Raw genomic sequence first — 17,470 nt, 5'->3', positions numbered from 1 at the left:
CTGCATGCCAGGCAGCTGCTCTACCACTGAATTGCATCCCCCGCCCCTTGCTGTGGTATTTTAGGGACACAGGATCTTTTTATGGCAGAAAACATTTTCTGGGATGGCTGCCCTGCATGATGGACAGTTCACACACAGTCAGCCACATCATAGAACATCACTACCTTGAAATACAAGCCAGGGCAATAGCCCTTTAGATTTAGACCCACACAACCTCAAAATAGTGGTCATTTCAGGGCTTCACTTTTTTAAAAAATATTTTTTAGTTAGATGGACATAACACCTTTATTTTATTTATTCATTTGTATGTGATACTAAGGATTGAACCCAGTGCCTCACTGTGCAAGGCAAGTGCTCCACCACTAAGCTACTACCCCAACCCCAGGACTTCATTTTTTTAAAAACACTTCTTATTTTGAAGTCATTATCTGAGATCTTTGAGATGCAGTTGTAAAAAAATAATACAGAGAGGATGGGTTGTAACTCAGTGGTAGAGTGTTTGCCTAGCATGTGTGAGGCACTGGGTTCAATTCTCAGCACCACATATAAATAAAGGTTCATCAACAACTAAAAAAAAAAAAAAAATTTAAATACAGAGAGAGCCTGAATACCCTCCACACAACTCCTCAGTGGTAACATCCTGCATATCATAGTACAGTATGCAATCAGGATGTCGACGTGGGTACAGTTGGTTCCATTACCCGCAAGTGTCCCTTATGCTGCAGTGCTGCCCTTCTTAAGAGGGACACTGAACTCTGGGCTGCCCCCAAGGTGAGCAATCAGAAAAGTGATGGGAAGGAGGAGCTGAACTGGAGAAAGAGGGCACTGGGGACATGGGCAGGGTCCTCAGTGTGTGTTGGGTTGTTGGATGATGAATGGAGCTGGGCCCAAAGTGGGAAGTGCAGGTAGGTGGACTGGGGGCTCTGTCACGGTCTTACCCAGTGTTTTAGGGGTGCCTCAGGAAGTTCTAGCATCTTATCTTTACGGGTATAAGGGAGAAGCCAGAGGGCCACCCAGGCAGGCTGTGGCAGTGGGAATCCAAGTTTGGTTAGGTGCAAGCTGGAGAACCAGTGGACCTTGCTAGAGCTCCATATTGCTGCCACCCGGCTCTGAGATCTCTTCTGATATAGATCAGAGGAGGCAAATGAATGGGCACCTGCCAGATGGTCCCCCTACTAGTAGGGGTGTTCCCCACAGCTCTCTGCCTTCCACAGCCTTATGGAGGGAGCCTTGAGAGACTCTGGGAGGAAGAGGAAGATGCCTGAGCCCTGATTTGGGACTAGGATTTTCCTTCTGGGAGAACAAAAGACTCATGGGCAGATGCTTCTCCTGTGCGGGTTCATTTTGGGGTGGGTCAGAGAAAAGACAAAAAGTATGAGTATGGAGAAATGTTTGGGGTAGGAAACACAGATCATCTGAACTTGAAGATGGTGGAATTCTCCATGAGATGGTGCCCTGGGTTTTTTTTTGTTTTTTAACCAAGAATTAAACTCAGGGGCACTCAACCACTAAGCCACTTCCCCAGCCCTATTTTGTATTTTATTAGAGACAAGGTCTTACTGAGTTGCTTAGCACCTCCTGTTGCTAAGGCTGGCTTTGAACTCACGATACCTGCCTCAGCCTCCTGAGCTGCTGGGATTATAGGTGTGTACCACCGTACTGGCCCTTGGGTCATTTTTTGGTTGTTGTTTTCTGTTTTTTAATTCTGATGAAAATTTTTCAGTGTTTAAACACTGTCACAGGACAAATTAAACTGTGACTCTGATTGGCAAAAGTAGCTTATTTTATGTACTTTGAAAAGAGACTTTTCCTGTTTTTCTCTTATAGATGTCTGACTATTCTACAGGCTCACAGATATCATGTTGGTGCTGTTTTTCTTCTGAGGCAGTGGGGCGACTGAGTGGGCTTGGGGTGCACCTATCGGGCAGGTTGCACTGCATTGAAGAAGCAACCTTTTGATTTTTCGTGACATGAAGACAAACCCTGGTATTTTCACTTTTCTCGAGCCACATATAGCTGTCAGATCTTAAAATGCAAAGCACGAGGCAAGAGGCAAAGAGCAGAATGGCCTGGGATGTGCTGAGCAAAGGGAAGAGGCTGCTGTGGAGCTCAGGGTGTGAGGAGGCGGGCACTGGCACCCTGCCACGCATGCTTTCCCAAGGTGCAGTCCTTGACTTTGAGATACAGTGGATTCATGCCAGGCCCCTGTGGCAGGCCTGATCCCTGGTCAGGGTTTGGAAATATTTGACCTTCACTCTCTAGTTGACAAGTGATCTGAGGTAGCAGGTCAACTTTGAATTCTAATAATTTTTCCCCATGTCAGGCTTTCTTTGTAGGCCCTGGGAACAAATTTGGAGAGCCGATCCCCATTTCCAAGGCCCATGAGCACATTTTTGGAATGGTCCTCATGAATGACTGGAGTGGTAATTACTGGTGGCTGAGCTCATTGTGAGCACTGTGCTCTGAAGGCAGCCAAGGGGGTGGATTGGGACACTGTCCCAGAAGCTGTGGGTTTTTTCCTGGGTTTCCTGCTGGCCATAGGCGTCAGGCAGTGCAGTGACTGAGAGGTGGATTTGGATATCAGACAGACTTCCTGGCTCTGAAAACTTGGGCCAGTCACTTAGCCTCTCTGAGCTCCAGCTGTCTCAAATGTCCAGTAGGGACCTAGCTGACATAACTAATATTTATTGAGTGCTTACGTTTTAGACCTGGGCTTGACACCTCACATGTTCTCTCCCACTGATCCGTACAGGCTCTTAGTAGCATTATGATTTCCATTTGGTGAACAGAGGCACAGAAAGATTGCAGTTAGTTACTGAGCTAAGACGTGAGGCTCACCAGCCCAGCCTCTGAACCTGAGCTCTTAACCTCTTCGTCATATGTAGGAGGAAGATGGTGCCAGAATTCCCAGGAAGTACCCCTCCCCTACTGCCCATTCACAGGAAATATCCTGGTCATCCTTTGGCCATCCTTCTTTGCTGTAAACTGGCACCAGGCCATCAGTGAACCTCTGTCCTTGGCATTGAGTGCTCTAGTCCCTTTGTCCTGGGGCAGCCTTCATGGTTAGGGCTGTGCTGAGCTGCTCCCTGGTCAAGGGAAGGAGGGAGTCTTGGGGCCAGCCCTAGTCAGCCTTGGTAAGCCCTGGTCCTGCCCTTCTCTCTGTAGCTCGAGACATCCAGCAGTGGGAATATGTTCCTCTTGGGCCATTCCTCGGGAAGAGTTTTGGAACCACCATCTCTCCGTGGGTGGTGCCTATGGATGCTCTCATGCCCTTTGTTGTGCCTAACCCACAGCAGGTAAGTACACCTATTATAGGAGGCTCCCAAGCCAGGGCTCTACCACCTGCAAGCCTACTGCCAGTTGAGCAGGCACACCAGATGTAGAGGCCATGGGGAAGGAAGCTCTGTGCCCACGGCATGCCCACAGTGGAGTGCCCTGAGTATCATGGCTGCAGTGACCTCCAGGCAGCCATGACTCCAGTCTTTCTCCCTTGTGATTTCCCTACCCTCTGCACAGTTCTTAGGAAAAAAGAGAATTTTGTAACCTTCAGAATCCTACCAGGTCAGGGGTCCCAGCTACTACCCCCACATTGCACAACTTCCCAGGTTTAAATGTGTCCTGTGCCAATGGCGCCCCCTGGAGGTCAACTCATAGGATGTGGTTTGGAGTTGAGCTTTGACTGTGGGATCCCTGCAGCCTTCTGTCCTCAGCACCCCTATCCTACTCCTTAACCTGCCCTCTTGCCAGTGCCTCACTACAGTCACCTGTGGCCTTAGGGCCAGGACCTACTTGCAGTCCCTTGCTCTTCCAAGGCATTTTCTCGCCCTTGGCTTCTGGGGATGCATACCATCCTACTTTGTTTCTGGGTCTCCACGATGTCTCATGCCAACTCTGTCCTCTAGGGAGGATAGAGCTCTCAGCCCTTTGCCCTTCTCCCTCCACCCCTTCTCTGGGGCCATCTTACCACACTCATGTGTGGCTTCCACCTTCTCTGCTGCTCACTGATGTCATCTCAGTGTTTGCTCTCTTAGAAACAAACTGGAGTCGGTCCCTGAAAACCAGTTCCTCGTGAAGTTCCCGTAGGCTCTCGCCATGCCCCTGCTCTCCCCAGCACTCCTGCCACAGTAACTCCACCCCTACCATCATTTTCTGTTACCAGGACTGGCTCTCCCTGCCTCTGAGTGAGTCTCAGTGAACCAGCTGCTTGTCTGGCCTCACCAGGGACCACTTGGGCAACTGCCTGCTGCTGCCTGTTCCCTCCAGCCCTCATCCTTTGTCCAGGCTGCCTTCACAGTATACTGCCTTGCCTGCAGATGTCTGGGCTCCTCCTGCCTTGGCCAGTCCTTCCCACTACCATTTATGTATAGCTGTTGCCACTCTTGTTCCTTCTGAACTGTTACTTTTTTAACATTTTTCTCTAAAGTAGCTCCCAGCTCAAAACTTAAGTAATGTGTTGAGAAAAGAAATTTTATATCTCTACCAACATCCCTAGCCACACCATCAGTCACAAAAAGAAACAGGGGGGCTGTGGGCATGGCTCAGTGGTAGAGAGCTTGCCTAGCATACTCAAGGCCCAGGGTTCAAACCCCAGCACTGAAAAAAAGAAAAGAAAAGAAACACAAATAACTGTTCAAATCACCAGAAATGAGCTCATATCCCCCAAGTGATTTCATGTGTCACACTTTGGGAAAGCACTGCTTTTGGCTAGCATGGCCATCAAAGTTCCCCCCCAGCTGACTCCTGCACCAGGGAGGACTGTTTGCTTCCACTGGTTGCCTTGACCCTCTCTCTTCAGGGGGGGGGGGTCCACCTTGCCCTTTGCATTGCCCAAGACTTTCCCCACAGGTTTCTTTCACCATCTCTGGCCTCCCCCTGTCCCCCTTCTCCAGCCCTCCCTATCCTGGCTTTCTGGAACCTCTCTGGCTTAGACCTTATAACTTCTGACCTACTGATGCCCCTCCCTTGGCTTTTCTTCTTAAGAACCTGACACATGTGACCACCCTGACTCCCACTGTCCAGCTAAGGACACAGTGTCCAGGGACATGTTGTTAGGTCCCTAGGAAGGAACACTCCTGCCACATGGGGCCTAGGTGAGATTAATCTACCTGCCAGCAACCTCTTTTCTGTGCTTTGCCCTCCCAGGACCCCAGACCCCTGCCATATCTCTGCCATGACCAGCCCTACACATTTGACATCAACCTTTCTGTTGCCCTGAAAGGTATGCTGTGGGGTGGGTGGGTGTGCCCAGGGCTCAGTGGGCATGTGCGCCCAAGTGCCATTGTCCTATGGCTCCTGAGCTTTGGCAAGGTGGAAGGGGAGGTATCTGCTTCAGCCCTGGAAGCGTGTGTGGTTTTGTAAGGGAAAGAGGGAGACAGGGGACATCCTTGTGCTCAAAGGGAACCCCAATGGACCCACATCACACTGACTGAGCTCTCAACTATTTGGGCCAGAAAGCATGGAGCCTAACCCCATCCTTCACTTGACTCCCTTCTCCAGCCTCCAACCAGGGTCCTGGTGCCTTCTCACATGCTGCCACTGACCCTATCCCCCATTGTGAATGGCAGATTTCATTCAGTGTCTGTTTGAAAGCCTGACCTTATAGGCCTGCTGGTGAGAGACCTGGCTCAGCCCCCTGGGGCCACACACAGTCCCTGAACCACATCCTGGGCCAGCCCTTAGACCCTCACAGCCAGGTCCCATGTCCTGAGCTGCTCCCTGGACTGCATAACAATCAGCAGAACCTTACTGATGTGGAGTCTTGCTCTATGGGTCACAGTGGAAGATCCAGTCTTGACCATGCTCCTGCCCAACTTGAGGCTTGAGGCTACTTACCAAATCTGTCTTCCCTGTTCTGTCACCTGAAGTGGGATAATGATGATATCAACCGTGGTGCAGTGACGAGGGCTGTGCAAGTCAATCCATGTAAAGGTCTAGACCAGCGTCTGTGCCTAGGTAGAGACAGGGGTCTTTTTCCAGGCTCCAGGGGAGGAATTGCCTGGGGCTGCCCACAAAGCCCCAAGGCCACACTCTGACCAAGTCTCTGTTTCCCTCAGTCTCTCTCCTCCTGGTATCCTGTATTCTCACACTGGGCTCTGCTGTGTCTTTCTCACTACTGACCCCAGAGTCTCACCTTCATGGAGGTGGTTGAGCACAAGGTGCACTTGAGAAGGAGCAAAGAACAGGAGGTCCCTAAAGCAAAGTGCCACATGGCTGCCATGGCCTCCAGGAACTTAGCTGGTCCTTCTCTCTCGTGTTACAGATTGGGAAACAGGCTCAGAGAGGAAAAGGGATTCACCCTGAGCTACTTAGCTGGCTAATGGCAAGGCTGGGACTAAATTCAAAGATTAGACTCTAGGCTACACAAATGCGTGCTTGGGGGCCATTTCTCTGTTTTTCATTCTTGGTGTTTCTTTCTGCCTAGAGGTGAGCACACCCAGGAAGGGTGTTGTTGGGGAAGGGACAAGATGATCAAGAAAGCAGTGTCCAGAGACACAGTCCTGAATGTGCAGTTCTGATGTCCCAAGTTGGGATTTGGGTGAAAGGGTCGGGGAGGAGTGGCTTGGGACCCTGACTTTCCGTGGGACTGTAGAGCACACCTGCTGTATGCTGTCTTGGTGGGGAAGTCAGAAGGAAGGGAGCAAGAATTTGAGAGAATAGAAGAGTTTTCTAATTGTTAGTACTGTTCAGAAAAAATAGTAGTAGCCTGGTACGTAATAAATTTTGTAGTAGGTATTTACTAGATGTTGTCAAAATAATGAATTAACACACTACCCATCATTGGAGAACTTCAGCAAGGGATTGATAGTATTTCCAAAGGAATACTAGGGGGGTTGCAGGCTATCCTTGACCAAAAACCACAAATAAGTTTCAACTGGCATATGATTTCCAGTTGATTTGTGGCTTCCAAGCATGTTGTGTTAAGAAGGATTCGAAGGCTATATCTAGACTCAGAGGACACATGTGCTGTGGATTTGGGAGAGTTGGAAGTGTGACTTGGATACATGTATTTGCCCTCCCTGGACTAGACCATATCTGTGGAAGTCTCCCAGCCCCAATACCCTGTGAGTTTATTGCTTCACAAATTCTTTAAGTGAAATCATATTGGACAATGGGAAGCTTAAGTCACAGGATAGTTTTTAAAAATGTCTTCCCTGATTAGTGAAATTAAGACTTCATCTGTTATTTCTCTTTCCAACAGGAGAAGGAATGAGCCAGCCAGCTACCATATGTAGGTCCAATTTTAAGGTAAGCTTTGAAACTGTCAGATTGCTTCTTATGGGGGAAGGAAAAGAGGTAGGAATGTTCCCTGGCAGGAACAAGAGAATAGCATCCATTCTGGGATCTGATGGTAGGTCGGCATGAGGGTCCAGAGCTTCCATGACCCTGTCCTCTTCTAGAAATGGTTACGAGGTCAAGTTCCCTTGAACAGAGGCTACACAGATGTGGTCAGAGATTTTCATGGGGACCGTAGGTCTTTCTGTAAGGGTCAAGGCCCTGTTCCCCCTGTCCTGCCAGGGACTGGATTGATGAGAGTGCCTTATTTTTTTTTTAAGTGAACTTCTAATTGAAGCACAACATAGATACAAATACCCATACCGTAAGTGTCAAGCCCAAGGATTCTTAAAAATGAACGTTGCTGTATGACCAGCACCCAGGTCAAAAATAGGACATCTGCAGCCTTCAGCAGCCCCCTGTCCTCCCCTCAGGTCACATCATCACAGCCCCAGCAAGGATCAGCTCTCTCCAACCTCCTGTTGCCACATGTCAATCATTTCTGTTTTCCAGTGTTATAGAAATGAACTCTTTATAGCATGTGTTCTTTTCTGCCTGGCTTCTTGGTTTGAAGATTTTATTTGTGAGCTTTGACCATGTTGCCATGGGTAGTGACAGCTCACTTTCCTCAGTGTGGACGTGTCTCACTGAGTCAACATTCCACAGATAATTTATTCATTCCACTCTTGATGGACATTTGGTGGTTTCCATTTTTTGCCCATCATATAATTACTATGAACATTCTAGTATGCATCTATTGGTGCATATAAGTGCATGTTTCTGTGGGGTGTATATCCATAAATAGAATTGCTGGGTCACAGAGTATATATAGACTCACCTAGGAGCACTTTGTGTGTGTGTGTGTGTGTGTGTGTGTGTGTGGTGAGGATTGAACCCAGGGCCTTGTGTTTGCAAGGCAAGCACTCTACCAACCGAGCTCTATCCCCAGCCCCTAGGAGCACTTTTGAATAGTTTTCCAGGGTGGTTTTACAATTTACACTTCCATAGCAACGTTTCAGCACTTTGGTTATTCCACATCCTGGCCAACACGTGGTATCCTTTGCCTTTTCCTCTTAGTCATTCTGGGGCTGTGGATTCAATTGTATTTCCCTATGACTAACGAAGCTGGGCATCTCTCCACAAGTTAGTTGACCACTGAAGATCCTCTTTCCTTTAGTCTCCCTTCTAATTTAAGGCTATTCCAGGCTCCTTAGGCTACAAGAAAAAAATAAAAGGGGGCTCCTTGTGAGGGAACTTCCAGACAGGAATCTGCTTCTGAGCTTACTCTGCCTGCCTCTGTGACTGTAGGAGTGCCACACCTGAGAGGCTATGACCATAGCACAGATGTGCCTTGCCTCTGAGCATCTCAGGGGCTATAACACCTTGGCCCCCTCTCCCTTGGTGCTCCTTTGCTCCTCAGCCTGTTCCGACATTTGTTTGGATCATTCACTTCCAGGACCTGGGGTTGGTTCCAAGGCCTGGGTGGGTAAATATAAGGCCTCTGCTCAGAGAAGCTCACTGTGGGGAGGACTAGAGCTGCAGGGCAAGCAGAGTGTAATTGTGTGCATCTGGGCCCTGGGCCCTGGACCTCTGGCAGACAGGAGGCTGATCAGGGAGGTGAGTCTGGAGAGGTGGGGGGCGGGAGGGATAAGATCATAGAGGAGCTGAACTTGGGTCTAGTGCAGGAGATGGAGGAGCAGTGGGGGAGGTCCCTGGGCAGCACCACAGGGGTCAGCATGTCATTTCTGTAAGGGGCCTAAGGAAATGGCAGAAGGCGGTGGAGAGTGGGCGTGCCCAGCAGCTCAGGAGGCTGAGTGCCTCCACCTGCTTACCCTGCCCTGTCCCTCACCCTCAGCACATGTACTGGACCATGCTGCAGCAGCTCACTCACCACTCAGTCAATGGCTGCAACCTGCGGCCAGGGGACCTCTTGGCTTCTGGAACCATCAGTGGGTCGGTGAGTCTCAGACTGTGTGGAGGGCCACCCATAGAGAGCCTCCCCGTCCCCCACACAGACCACAGGGCCCTCAGCTCACCATCAAGATAGGATTTCAAGCCCAGTGTGAGCAGACCTCACGACTCCATCTTTCTCCTGCTTCCTCTGTCCCTGGTGCAGAGGGGTCCCTCTTCCACATTCAAACTGAAAGAGACTGGCACGAGCATGGGACCCTGGGACTCTCCATCCAGAGAGAAGAAGCAGGAGACAGCCACAGTGTCTTTGTTGTCACTGTCTTACTCTGCTCCCTCCCAGGATGAGGTGGCTGACTGCTGCCCTTCTCTGTGCCTCTCTGAGCCTGGTACAGAGTCAGGGAACCTTTAGAGATGAGGACCAGACCATGGTGTGGTGTGTCAATCCCTCCCTACAGTGTCCTAACCATGCCACTTGGGAGGTGGCCATTTCTTCCCAGTGGGAGGATGTTTTGCCTAATAGTGTCTGCGTTCCTGAGCTGCAGCTTCCAGAGCTGGGAGGTGCACTGAAGGAGGCGCCCAGCACCTGGCCAGGGATTCACCAGGTCAGGTCCTGGACAAGTGAGACCCTTCATGGGAGGGATGAAGGGGTGGTGTGCAGAGACTTCAGGATGTTTCTGCAGTGGTCCCTCCAAGGCTGAGGCAGGGTCTTCAGCATCAGATTCCCTACCCTTGCCTGCAGCTCCCAGGTCTCACTAAGCACAGTCCATGACAAGCTGACATCCCATCACTGTGGAACTATGTATAACCCGTTTTCCTCCTTCCCCTTATAAAGGAGCCAGAAAGCTTTGGCTCCATGCTGGAGCTGTCCTGGAAGGGAACGAAGCCCATAGAGCTGGGGAAGGAACAGACCAGGACGTTCCTGCTGGATGGGGATGAAGTCATCATAACAGGTGAGGGCTGCCAGGCACAGCAGGCTTCGTCTCTCTCCTTGCCTGCGGGCACTGTGCTCACCGTGGGACGTGCCCATCTGGCCACCGTGCCATCTGTCTTCACTTGCTCTGACTCTGCCATTCCCAGGTATCTGTAGGTTGGGCTTCAAGTGTGAATGTCCACCAGAAGACCAGTTCTGCTTTGTCTCCCCGCTCCCTGAGCGAGGGGACACAATAGAGGCAGGTTTCTTTCTGTTCTGGACTGTGCAGCAAATACCTGGGGCAGAGCCTGTGACCTGTGATGGGGTTCAGGGAGGAGGTAGCTGCAGTTGTGACTGAGACATCTCAGCAATCTGTTCCCAGGAGGCTGGGGTGCTGCATACCTCTGGGGGGCTGTTCGCCCTCCACATAGTATTAATGGTGAGGAGGGGTCCCATAGTAGATAGCAGCATACTTGTGAGAGTCTAAAAGACTCTCAGGTCCCCACTGGCTGTGTGACCTTCATCAAGTTATTTTACCTGAGACTCAGTTTTCTAATCTTTAAGATGGAATTAGTAACACAATGCTTAACCTCACATCATAGTAGTAGGAATTATGCGAACCAGATTATTCCTCCAGTAGACTTTGATCGAGCCCCATCCTGGGGTTCCAGTGCCGAAGAAGACAAATGAAGTGTCTGCTCTTCTGGGCTTTACCCCCATCACGCCTGCACCATCTTACAGATGACGCCGTGGAGCACAGCAGGGCTGAACAACTTGCCCAAGGTCTTGCAGTCAGTTAATGATATTTGGTTTCCCTTTCTGAAGCAATCTTCACAACCCCAATTGTTTTTTTTTTTTTCTTTGCAGTACTAGGGATTGAATTCAGGGCCTCACACGTGCTCAGCAAGCACTCTACCACTGAGCTTCATCCCCAGCCTTCCGAACCCCAATTCCTGGAAGGTTTTTGTTTTCTTTTTTCTTCTTTCTACATCCCCAGTCCTTTTTATTCTTTATTTTGAGACAGGGTCTCGCTAAGTTGCTGAGGCTGGCTTTGAACTTATAATCCTCTTGTCTCAGCCTCCCAAGTTAGTTGGGATTACAGGTGTGCACCACTGTACCTGGTGCAGAACCCAATTTTTTTTTTGGTACCAGGGATCAAACCCAGGGGCGCTTAACTACTACGCCACATCCCCAGCGGCAACCCCCCCTTTATATATATATATATATTTTTTTTTTTCGTTGTGGATGAACACAATGTCTTTATTTTATTTGTTTATTTTTATGCGGTGCTGAGGATCGATCCCGGTGCTTCGCACATGTTAGGCAAGCCCTCTACCACTGAGTTATAACCCCAGTCCCCCAGCCCTTTTTCATATTTGATTTATAGACAGGGTCTTGCTGAGTTGCTAAGTGTCTCTAAGTTGCTGAGGCTGGCTTTGAACTTGTAATCCTCCTGCCACAGCCTCCCTGAGTCACTGGGATTATAGGCATGCACCACCATGCACAGTTTACAGAACCCAGTTCTTTTTTTTGGTACCAGGGATTGAACTCATGGGCACTCAACCACTGTGCCACTTCGCCAGCCCTATTTTTTTTCTATTTTATTTAGAGACAGGGTCTCATCAAATTGCTTAGTGCCTCACTTTTGCTGAGGCTGGCTTTGAACTCATGATCCTCCTGTCTCAGCCTCCTGAGCCTCTGGGATTACAGGCATGTGCCACCGCGCATAGTATCTGAAGCAGCTAACAAAGTGCATGTTACATTGTAAGCACTTAAAAAGAGATGATCTTTGTCGGGGACTTCATTATCATTGCCATATTTTCCAGAAGCCAGTTCGTGAAAGACCTGGCATCTTGACCCCATTTCAGTGGGTTCCCTCTGCAAAGGGTATTAATCAGGGGGCATGCTTTGCCCTGTAGAGCAGCCCTCAGGGATGAGGTGGTGCCATCCCTGTACTCATGCTCCACATTCTGCTCTCAGCCTGCAGACTGCATGTTTCCTTTGGATGTCTTATGGTCACCACTCCTTCCTTGATGCTGTCCTGGGACCACCAGACAGCATCTGCTCTGTGGGTTGGAACCCTGGACCCATTTCATCAGCACAGCCTGCTGAGCATCTTTTTAAGGTGTGTTGCCCTCTCTGTGCAGCTAACCTGCTCTAGACCACCATCCAATCATGCCTGGAATCCTAGCAAAACTTTTGTACCGCCCCCCCTGCAATCTACCCTGCTCTTGGGGCTTTAAAAATGAGTCTTCATATGTGCTTTCCCCCATTACTCTTCTGCTCAAGATCTTCTCCTGGTTCCCTGTTGCTTGTTTTGTTTGAGTTCACATCCTTCTCCCATCTTATTCTGTCCAACCTGCTCACCCTCCTTCTAATACATAACTCTACAGGGATAGAACTGCTTTTCTCATTGCCTGTAAACCTTGGCACTTCACCCTGGCTCAGCCCAGTTTTTGTCTTCCTTGGTCACTCTGGTAGAATCAGTCTGTCTCTCTTCTCTGCAAGCAGTTCACTTACAGGGTGGAATTCTAGTCAATTGTATATGCATCAGTTTCCATGATTAATGATGAGCTGCTAGTAGTTTTCTGTGGCTGCAGTAATAGATAACTGTGAACTTAATGGTTTACCAACAGAAATTTATTCTCTTCTAGTACTTGAGGGCAAAAGTCTGAAATCTGATTACTGACAGGGCCTCACTGCTTCCAGGGGACCTGGGGAGCCTCTGTCCTTGCCTCTTCCAGCTCCCAGGGCCACCAGCATGGTGATGACTGTGACAGCATCTCTCTAGTCTATCTCCATCACCATGTCATCTCCTCCTCTTCTGTCAGATCTCCCTTTGGCTTGCTCATAACACAATTTTGATCAATTGAGATCCCACTCACATACTTCATGTTAAGATCCTTAATCACATCTGCAAAATATCACGTAAGTTAAGATTCACAGATTCCAGGAATTTGGACCATAACAGCCTAGTACAGAACACTTGGAGAGCATGGTTTAGACTGAATGGCACCTGCATGGTGGGTGCTCAGCAAGGCTCTTGGTTAGTAGATTAAACAAAGTGGCTTTGTCAGAAACGATGCAGGCAGAGCTCAAGGCTGCAACAAATGGTACCAAGGATAATCAGTAAATACTTTCCTCCTACTATTTTCATAGCATTTCTAATTCAAATTTAACTGTACAGTCGCCTCACGATTGGAATCAACCAATTGCAGGTCAAAAATATTCAGGCAAATAATTGCATCTGTCCTGAAAATCTATAGACTTATTCCTTGTCACTATTTCCTGAACAATACAGTACAACCATGTACATAGCATTTACGTTGTACTAGGTATTATGTCATCTAGATGATTTAAATGGGAGGATGCATAAGGTATATGCAAACACTACACCTTTTTATATAAAGGACTCAAGCATCTATAGATTTTTGGTATTGAAGGGATAGCAGGAGTGTTAGTTAGGTTTCATTGCTGTGACCAAAATGCCTGACCAGTACAACTCAAAGGAGGAAAAGTTTATCATGGGCTCACCATTCCAGAGGGTTCAGTCCATGGACAGCCGGTTCCATTGCTGTGGGCCCAAGGTGACGAGAACATGAAGGTGGAAGGGCATGTTGGAGGAAAACTGCTTAGCTTATGGTAGCCAGGAAGAGAGAAAGAGAAGCAAGGGACAAAATACAGTCCCCAAGGCATGCCCTCAGTGGCCTACTTCCTCCAACCATGCCCCACCTGCCTATAGTTACCACCCAGTAATCCGTTTAAATTATTAACCCATCAGATGGATTAATCTGCTAATTAGTTAATAACTCTAATAACCCAATCATTTCACCTCTGAACAATCCTACATTTTCTAACATGAGCTTTGGGGGCTAGCCATGTTATAGGTATGTCCACTTAAATTATTGCATTTCATAATCAACAAGGCTTTTTAGTAATGTATCATTGCCTCAATTTTGCAAAATAGGACACTTAGGCTGATAGAGGGCAGGTGACTTGCCACAGGTTACATAACTGGGGAAACCAGGATGCAGTTGAGGTCCAGTTCTCCTGCCAGTTCTGTTTCTAGCATTTCTGCAATGCCTGACACACCCACCCAGGCTTGGTCATGGTTCTATGAATGAAGCAAAAGCATTCTTTACAGTGCTGGTGTGGGAAAGGAAGGAGAGGGATCAACAGAGGAGGAGGTAATAGCATTAGCCTCTGCTGTCAGTGTGACCCAGGACCCCGACTCAGCCACTCTAGACCAGGCAGCTATTGGGGCCTGAAAGAGCAGAGACTGGGACTTAGGCATACAGGAACCTTGTGTGTTTGACATTTGCACCAAAGAAAGCAGGAAAAAGGGGCCAAGGTGCTGTGAGAGTTCTTTCCTGATTTGTTTGTACACAGTCTTGCTCCGGAAGGATTTATGGGGGGCCAGCAGAGGGATTCAGGGAAGATACTTCCTTCAGTCTGAAGAAGCACATGTCAGCAAAAGAGGGAAATGTGAACAGATGGGTAGAATTCCCTAGAACCAAGAAGAAAAGACTATAATTTGCTAATAAGAGAGCCATAAATTACATATTAAAAAAAAAGAAAAAGGGAATTCCACACAGATGATATTACTGGAAAACTCCAACAAGTGAATGTGAACATAGCTGAATGCATAAGCTGTGTACGCCTGTGGGAAGGGCTGGGCAGGATGGGTGACCTGCTGCGAAGATTGCACTGCCACCTCCTTCCATGGCCTCTCTGGGCACCTGACCCTGCGCGGTCATCTTCCTTCTTAAAAGTTGTACCCGTTGTTTTTGTCTCTTCCCTGTCTTTGCTCCTACTTCTCTGGCTGTACCTACTCAGTGCCTGTATGACCACCCATCATTTTCCAGCTTTCTTATTCTGAATGACAATTCCCCAAATCAATTTCTATTGGCTGAATGTGGAAGGACACTCAGAAGCGTTGACATCAGCAACTCACGCAGCACTTGCGCTAGGAGTGCTTCACAGTCTGTCCCTTTTACATGCCCACAGAGCAGACACTCTCACCATCCAGAAACCAAGGCCCAGACACTTTGCACACTCAGGATCACACAGATGGTCAAGGGCAGGGCCAGGATTTGAACCCGGGTGGTCACTCCAGACCCTGTGCTCTTAACCATGGTACACCTTGTCTCTCTAAATGGTATAGTGTGATTCTCACTTCTGAGGGAGTCCAGAAAGCATGAAATGGTCAGCAGGACAGAAGGTGAACTTAACCAAACAACAAAAATCCAAGCATTTGTATGTGACTGACAATCCCGGATCTTGCTCTCTTGCCCCATCTGGTGTTTGGTTTGTGACCTGCAAGCACATGTGCTCAGGGACATGGGCACTCTTTGGACTGTGGGATGTATACCTTTCTCACTGTCCTTTAGATCTTCCATATGCAGATAGTTGTGGTCAGTTGTGACTTCTATCTTGGTATCTGGAAACTACATCCTAACATCTCCCCTTTCTTTCCTGGAGTTGCTTAGTGATAGTGGATTCTACCTGTCTGTCTCTGTGTCTCTGTTTATTCCATTTCTTGCCATCATTGCTATTTCTCGTGCTTGGTATAAAACTGCCCGACAAGGCTAGAAAGCAGTCCCAGGGCTTAAAAGCAGCAAACCTTCATCCAGGACCATGGATAGTGGCCCAGGCAGCTGCAGGTGGTGGTCTTGCCCCCTTTACTTGCTTGGAGTCCCAAAGGCTCAGACCATGGTTTTCTTTTCTCTCTGCTCCTCTCCCTCCCCAAAACCTGGTTCAACCAGTGATGTCTACTTCCATACTCCGACCTTGGCCAGCCTTCTGGGGTGGGGGCCTCCTCCATCTATAGAACAGAGACCTCTCTGCCAACTCCAGGTACTTGTCCATGCCATTCCTGCTACCCAGGCCATGCTCAGCCCCTCCCTACCATCCTGGATCCTCCATGTCTTCCTAAGGCTGCTCACAAGTCCCACCTTCTTTAGGATTTCCATTCCTCTCTCTAGTATCAATGTAGAATTTCCCCTTTTATTGGTATTCCACTTCCATAGATTGCTATGGAATAAAAGAGAAAGAAACAGCTAATGTATAGTCAGAACCCCATCTTGAACTAAGCTATTTAACTAAGATGGAAAAGATCTATGTTGAAGACAACTGCATTGATAATAAGGATTTATTGTGCACTTCCTCTATGCTAGGCACTGTGCACATTGCTTGACATGTATTATTATATTTAATTCTCACAGTACCATTGTTCACATTTATGTTTGAGCCACTGAAGGTTCACAGAAGTGAAGTGGCTGACCAGAATCACACAGCTAGCAGATGGCAGCCTTGGAATACAGTCCAGCTTCCTTGGGATGCAAGGCCCACCACCTTCACCTCCCCTTGGATGCAAGCCTTCCCCATTTCCTCTCCCAGAACTTTTCCCTTCAATTATTTCGTAGCATAATACAGTTGGGACTCCCCTGAAGCTCTGGTGGCAGAGAACTCCCTGGTTTCAGGCCTGGCTCTGCCACTAAGTCACCTGGGGCTGGCCCTGTTTCTCTGGGTCTCGGTGTCTCCCCCCGCCATTTGTTGTGAGGGTCTGCACCTGACACACTGCACTGGCAGATGTGGCATATTGGAAAGCTGGAAAACAGCTGTTGCTATGGATTCCCACTCCCGTTGCTGGATGGTGGGGAGTTGGCTCAGGTTCCAGGAAGGGCCAGTAAGATGGTAGGGCTTAGCTTCCAGAGGAGATGGGTGCATTTTGACCTCTGGCTTCCAGAGCTGATGGAGCCTAACTCAAGAGAAGCAGGAGAGCTATCTTCTCCTCTCCTGGAACTAAGCAACATGACCTGGCTTGGATATGTACTCTCCCTGTGCTTGTCCCTCCTGAGGTTCTGTCCTTCCCTAAATGCACCTGTCCCCTAGCTTCCCTCTGAATTGGAGCACAGCATGTGGGGGACTTGTAAGAACTCTAAGCTCTCTTCTCAGTGGGTGCAGAGGGTAGCTCCTTTCATTCTCTAGACAAGCGCTCTCAACTAAGGATGCCTTTGCTGTCCTGGGGACATTTGGCAATATCTGGAAACAATTTTGGTTGTCACAGGAGTGGACATTGACATCCAATGGGTAGAGACCAGGGATGCTGCTAAATATCCTACAGAGCACAGGACAGCTCCTCATAAGAAAGAAATGTCACTAGCACCCAGATGGAAAAGCTCTCTGTTGTGCCAACTGGGAATTGGGGAGGATGATTGTCTACCTAATGACTTTGAAAAGTGAGGTGAATTAACCATGTACCTTCATCTTGGAAGCAATCAAGCTCTTAGAGGAAGCAGAAATGCTGATGTAACACCTGGTCCAAGAAGGTATAATGCTGATTTCATGACACCCAGCACTGGTGGCATGAGGAGT

At 48.6% G+C, this 17,470-nt stretch overlaps 1 protein-coding gene across 3 annotated transcripts in view; it reads left to right on the top strand.

The window, feature by feature from the left end:
- Fah (fumarylacetoacetate hydrolase) overlaps positions 1-17,470 on the top strand; it is a 33,816-nt gene that overhangs the window by 14,747 nt on the left and 1,599 nt on the right. For all 3 annotated transcript variants that reach the window (XM_047541692.1, XM_047541693.1, XM_047541694.1), the window contains exons 8-13: positions 2,324-2,423; positions 3,166-3,296; positions 5,143-5,218; positions 7,199-7,245; positions 9,128-9,229; positions 10,016-10,133. In XM_047541692.1, coding sequence (XP_047397648.1) covers positions 2,324-2,423; positions 3,166-3,296; positions 5,143-5,218; positions 7,199-7,245; positions 9,128-9,229; positions 10,016-10,133 — 574 coding nt within the window. The remainder of the gene's footprint in view (positions 1-2,323; positions 2,424-3,165; positions 3,297-5,142; positions 5,219-7,198; positions 7,246-9,127; positions 9,230-10,015; positions 10,134-17,470) is intronic.

The sequence above is a fragment of the Sciurus carolinensis genome, chromosome 2, assembly GCF_902686445.1.
Source record: "Sciurus carolinensis chromosome 2, mSciCar1.2, whole genome shotgun sequence".
In the NCBI taxonomy this organism is placed as follows: Eukaryota; Metazoa; Chordata; class Mammalia; order Rodentia; family Sciuridae; genus Sciurus; species Sciurus carolinensis.
Note: the sequence above shows the minus strand (reverse complement) of the source record. Positions and strands in the feature narration are given on the sequence as shown.